The 6,297-nt window shown below is 34.3% G+C and overlaps 1 protein-coding gene across 1 annotated transcript; it reads left to right on the plus strand.

The window, feature by feature from the left end:
- The first annotated feature begins 807 nt into the window (after positions 1-807).
- On the plus strand, positions 808-6,025 carry LOC100542816 (annexin A1). The gene is made up of 4 exons (XM_010725744.2): positions 808-916; positions 3,132-3,225; positions 3,995-4,089; positions 5,864-6,025. The coding sequence occupies exons 1-4, from the start codon at positions 851-853 to the stop codon at positions 6,008-6,010; spliced, it is 402 nt and encodes a 133-aa protein (XP_010724046.1). The 5' UTR covers positions 808-850; the 3' UTR covers positions 6,011-6,025.
- Positions 6,026-6,297: the final 272 nt, after the last annotated feature.

Genomic DNA, 6,297 nt, shown 5'->3' on the forward strand with positions numbered 1-6,297 from the left:
AAAAAATCAACTTTGAGCAAACAAAAAAATACTTTATTTGATAAGAGATTAATTTATGCTCTGTTCCATCACTGATTTTCCTAGAAAAGAGAATATTCTTCACAATGAGGTCATTGTATTCAATACTTTTCATTGATCAGTTTCAAGTCATATTGCCATGGAATTCTGTACTCATTTTTGATTGGTGAAAAGTAATTTCCTTTTTTTTTTTTTCTTTTAAAGGGGTAACAATCTATTCTGTAAAAATTGAAGGAAGTACATTAGAAATCAGGAATGGTGTGATAGTGATAGTCTATGTGAAATTATTTCTACTTATATTTCTTAAGAAGGAGATATTTTAAGAAAGTACATGAGAGAATACATAACAAGAGAATATATTTTGCCTTAATACAACACACAAGGCCCCCAGTGTCAATAAACAACAGAAGTAGTTGTTTAACACTGAATTTTAACAGAATCAAATAGAAAAATAAAAGAACATTTCAATACCTTAACAGATGGGGAAAGACAGAGGTTTAATTTGTTTCTGGCAACATTCCTTTGAAAATCAGTGCTTAGATATTGCCACGCCAACTACGCATATAAATTACTTTTCTATTTTTAATTCAAAATTTCAGGAAGTATTATAAGTGTGTACAATCGAGCAGTCAGTTGCCACAGTGTCACCTGCTAAGTGTAAGCAAAAATTATCAGCTTCCAGTAGCCAGTTACTACTCAGGAAACAAAATCCTGCATGCCACAGTTTAAGAGAAAAGGTTTTACGAATAGCAAATCTTGATTTCCACTGGTGATGAAAATGATGAAAAATGTTTTGTAACTTGATGCATTTCTTCTCAGAGACTCTATCAACATGGCTATGGTATCAGAATTTCTGAAGCAGGCATGGTTCATGGATAACCAGGAGCAGGAATGTATTGTAAGTGTTATCACCATATACCTATTTACTTGTACTTTTAGAAGTGTCTTAAAGACATATGAAACTGGCCATCTTCCATACACACAAAGGAAGGAAAAGCAGTGGCAAAATTCCATTTGTTTAGAACTGGAAGCCAATTTGTTTGCATCCTATAATCTAATATAATTTAATAATTTAGTATATCTGCTATTAAAAAAAAAAAAAAGCCTTTATTTGTACAAATCAATTTAAAAGTAAAACTAGACACTGTAATGGAACTGTCATTTCTAGTGGCCAGTCATTGATTCATTCAAGTTTTTCTCTTTAAAGCAGTAATCTACTGTATAGCATGTAAATATGTAACAGCCTGTTCTGATGCATACATGAGAAAGATATGTATACTTGGACTGAAATACAAGATGCCAGTTCTTGGAGCTGTGGAATATAAAAGCCAAAACATTACTACATGTCTTACTGTCATGTGGGTGGCAAAGATCACTGTATGTGGTTAAACATCTCAGATGATCAGTACTGATCCTGATTAGAAGGAATACTTATGGTGATTAAAGGAGTATGTTGAGTAAAGGAGAACTATTGCAATGGGAGAATGTGAAGAGTATTTCTCAGATCCCTTTCCACTGCTCTCCAGCCTGCCATCACCCAAATAAGCATCAGCGATATGGCATATTATGAAGCCACAGGAGAACTTTACAGCAACTTTCATCTTGAAAAAAATAGAAGGTGATTTTCAGTAAATAATGTTTTGTGATGTGGATCTTCATGGATTTCCTGATTTCTCATTTTTCTGATTTTACCTGGGCTGTATTTTGTACACAAAATTTTCCCTCTGCCATTGTTTTATGCATTCACTCACAGAGTCCTGAGTCATCCTTATTATGGAGATTACAGAGGGTTTTTGCCTGGGTAGTTGATATGTTTGTCATGGATATCAATATAGAAAAACTGACTTAGCCTGTTTGGGAAATAAGCAGTGTATTCATTTCTCTCTTGGCTTGCTACTCAAGTCGCACTGATTTTTATTTTTTCATTGTGAGGGACATTGCTACTAAGTATGCAGTCACAGCTCCAATAAAATTTCTGTTTTGAACATTTAACTCAGGCATTACAGGTGTAAAAAAAAATCAGCACTCTATATGTGAAGTGTATATCCCTAAGACTTGCCAAGTCCTGGACTTGTATAAGACTTCTTAAAATAAAATAAAATAAATAATAATAATAATAATAATAAAGTGTTCTTGAAGAAAAGATAAAATGTTGTAGCTGATTCTAATAAAATGTTTAGCTGAACTTCACTTTTGTTATAAAAAATCACTACAGATTTCATATAAAAGAGAAACTTATTTCATATTTCATCCATGGATTTCAAGGCATTATATATTTTCTGCAGAAAGCAATGAGTACAATTGTTTAGATAGTGCTATTGAGTTTACATGCCCTACTAGCAATGTGTCTATTAATATTGGGACAAGCCACGTAATTAGTCATATAGTGGAATTTATCATCCCTAGTTATTTCCAGAGTCCCTTAGGCATTGGGTAGGGAGTGTCTAGCATCTAGGTATGGATTCACCATAGTCAGCCAATAGCTCATGCCTCTAAAGAAAGGGTTATTTACATCTCGTGCTTCAAAAAAATCAGGTAATAATTCTTCACTTCCTTGTAGGATGAGAGACAGAACTTTTCTCCAAGATCTTGCATGCAAATAGTGCTTGTAGACTGAGATATGTGAATCAGTTGAGAAATCGCTGAATATGATGTAGAGTCAATTTGCATACAATGAGCAAGAAAATTAGTGGAACTTTGCTGAGAGTAGCTGTAGAATTTAATTGTCATTTTATGGACTTTAAAATTTATATAATTGCATTATTATAGGAGTTATGAAATATTTTCCTAGAATATTCTAGGAAAGTATTTTATTTTAGAGAATACAACTTACTCAAAAATAAGTCTGAGGATTCAAAAGAGTATATAAGTTATTTTCTGCTTAATGGTAGCAATTTGGGGGGGGGAAAAAACACAACACAACAAAAACAGATCCAGTCCTCATACTATATTGGATCTATTTAGCTACCTGCAGTTAGAAAGCTCAGTTTCTTCCTTTATAGTCCTAGGTAGGCAGTTCCAAAGTCCCTGAGGTAGGCTAATTAAGGCATGTAGAACTGTTTCTTTGCATAAATATTCTTTTAAATTAGCTTTTTTTATTGTTTGTTTTGTAGAAAAGTTCAAAAGGTGGCTCTGCAGTACATTCATACTCAAACTTTGATCCTTCAGCTGATGTTTCTGCTTTGGACAAAGCTATTACTGTAAAGGGTAAGAAGAGTAAATACTAGTAAATACTTAGTGTGCTACATTAGCATTCTTCCTTAGAAAATCTTGAGAAGAGTTCTGAATAAAATATCAGAGCCACAGGGAATGGAAAGCAGCAGAGATGACTCAACTTTTAAAAGCCCAGCTAGACATTTAATTAGGTCACCTGGTAAAAAATCTCTGCTCTTTGATAGTCTGACACTGAATTACAGTTTCAGGTCCTAATACTACGTTAAAGTTAATGAATTTCTTGAATTTAATTTCTGGACAAAATTAAAATAACAAAGATCATATTAAGTCTTTTTAATATTTGATTTCTGTAGAATCTATTCAAGGCAGTGGATATGCCCACATTACTTTATTATGTAGTGTGTGTTTCTATTACATTTCTCTCATTAATAAAGTTAATGTTTGACACTTTTAACTGTGCTTTGAAATCTTTTTCAGTTAGCTTCCTGAGGTTAAATGAGTATGCTGTCTAATTTTATTATTTATTTATATATTTATTTTTAGTTTTGCCCTCAGATCACTTTCAGACTTTTTATATTAAATTGTAAAAACATAGGCTTCTCAGTTCTATGGGAATCAACCAGGTTTCTTCATTGCAGCTCTTGTAATTCAATAGATGAGTACAGTTTTCCTTTTAGTTAAACTTTGCTGTGTCAAGCAATCAAAATGTGACACAATACAAATAATACAACTATTATTTGATTGAATGATACACTATAACGTCTCTAATCTAGAAGTCATTATATTGTTTGGTAATTTGTAGGTGTGGATGAAGCCACCATCATTGACATCTTGACTAAAAGAACAAATGCTCAACGTCAGCAAATCAAAGCTGCCTATCAACAGGCAAAAGGAAAGGTATAGTATGCCCAAGTTGAGCTTAAATGTGCATGAGAAATAGCAATATTCATCCTGGCATTTATGGTATAAACAGCTTTTTCTTTGTAGAACAAAAGATTGCAGTGATACTGTCTTCTGTAGTTCATTAAAACTGTAGCAGTAATAGTAATCCTGCGACTATATTGTCACTGATAATTCTTTGAATGTAGTGGCAATCCTTTTGAAATCAAAAGATAAATTTTAAACTTCTGGATCTCTAGGTTTTAAAATTTTCAAAGGATTTCTTATACTGCAAAATCAGAGGAAATGCATATGTTTACTAACACTTGGGAGGCAATCTGCAGAGGGAATGAGAGGAGTAAATACATCAATGCTGATGACAACAGTACAGGGAACAGTGAGCTTCTGCTTCTGCATAGTGAAACCAATAGTCCCTGTAATTGGGAAGCTTGAAAATTACTGCACATTTCTGCAAGAGGTTTTAATTGCTCTTCTCTTTTTACCTGTACAAAATTCTCTCCAGTTAGATCTATACATCTAAATTGAAATTGCATTTGCAGACTGGAGTTAGTATACCTTTGCTCCTTGGAAAGTGGCAGTACAGCAAAGACCTAGATATACTGGAAGGAATCCAATGTAAGGCCACTAAAATCATTAAGAGACTGAAGCATGTCTTATATATGGAGAAAGTTGAGAGCTGGGACTTTAGAGTCTAGAAAAGAGAATGTTCAGAAAAAGATCTCATCAGAGTCCATATATGACTGAATGTAAGGTGCAAAGAAAACAGAGACGAGCTCTTTTCAGTAGTGCTCAGTAACAGGACAAGATACAGTGGGTACAAACTGGAATAGATATCCCAGAGAGGTTGTTAAGCCTCCTTTGAGATCTTCCGAAGCCATCAGGACATGTTCCTTATCAAACTGATCTGGATGTCAGTGCTTGAGCAGGAGATGACTTGCAGATGGCCATATCAACCTTAGCCATTCTGACATTCTATGATGGGCAATGGCTGAAAGCTGTCCTGAATACTTGCTGGAAACCCGTGACTCTTTAGTTAACATTAAGATGGCAAATCAGAATTCTCAAGAGGTTTTTAATTCTTTCTCATGGCTAAAAGAATTATGTACACTAAAATTTATCACAGATCAGACTACTTTTCGTGTTGTGGCAGAACAGCAGTTTTTAACAATTAACTAGCTTCATAGTGTTGTGGCATAACCTGACAGGAAGATAAGCAACACAAGCTCTTTTCTCACTCCTCCCACAGTGGGATTGGAGAGGAAATTTGAGAATGGGTCACACTTGTGGGTTGCAGTAAATTTAGTTGAATAGGACAAAAAAGTGAAGATGAAAGGAAAACAGTGATATTAAGAGTACACAAAACAAGTGATGCAAAATGCAACTGCTCACCACTTCCAACAAATACACAACCAGTCCCTGACCAACAGCAATCTCAATGCTATGACTAACTGCCCCCCAGTTTTATTGTTCAACATGATGCCAAGATTTATCTGATGTATAGGATATCCCTTTGAAAAATTTTGGATCAGCTGTCTTGGTTGTGAACCCTTTCAAATTCTTCTGCATGTCCAAACTTTTTGCTGGCTGGGCAGTAAGAGGAGTTGAAAAATTCTTGACTTAATGCAAACACTGCTTAGCAAAATCTAAAATATTGTGTTGTCAGTGTTGTCTTTCTCCTAAATCTAAAACACAACATACTAGCCACTATGAAGATAATCAATTCTAACTCAGTTAAAAACAAGACACAGAGTTTCTTCCTTATTGTTTATAGAGTCTGGAAGAAGACTTGAAAAAGGTGCTGAAAAGCCACCTGGAAGATGTTGTTGTTGCTCTTCTCAAAACTCCAGCTCAGTTTGATGCTGAAGAATTAAGGGCCTCTATGAAGGTAAGGCAAAAAGTTGAGAGAAGCTTTTACTAAAGGGAAGTAAATAACTCTCAGATCCTTTATTAAGTGCCATTGGATGCATATTGTATAAGCTTATGTATAATATTAATTCCATCCCTGTTTTGTAAAATACATTGATGCTGGTAATCCACAGCCAATCACTGGAAACAAGATAGCAATCTCTGCTGAATTTCAAGGTTGGAGAAGACTGGTTGATCTTTTGTGAGCAAGAGCTCTCTTTCTTTTTCTGAAAATTTGCTGATGAAGTGCTACAAAGCCATGGTGTCTACATATGTGTTTACTTAAGCAAAAAAAAAAAA

Source organism: Meleagris gallopavo, chromosome Z (genome assembly GCF_000146605.3).
Source record: "Meleagris gallopavo isolate NT-WF06-2002-E0010 breed Aviagen turkey brand Nicholas breeding stock chromosome Z, Turkey_5.1, whole genome shotgun sequence".
In the NCBI taxonomy this organism is placed as follows: Eukaryota; Metazoa; Chordata; class Aves; order Galliformes; family Phasianidae; genus Meleagris; species Meleagris gallopavo.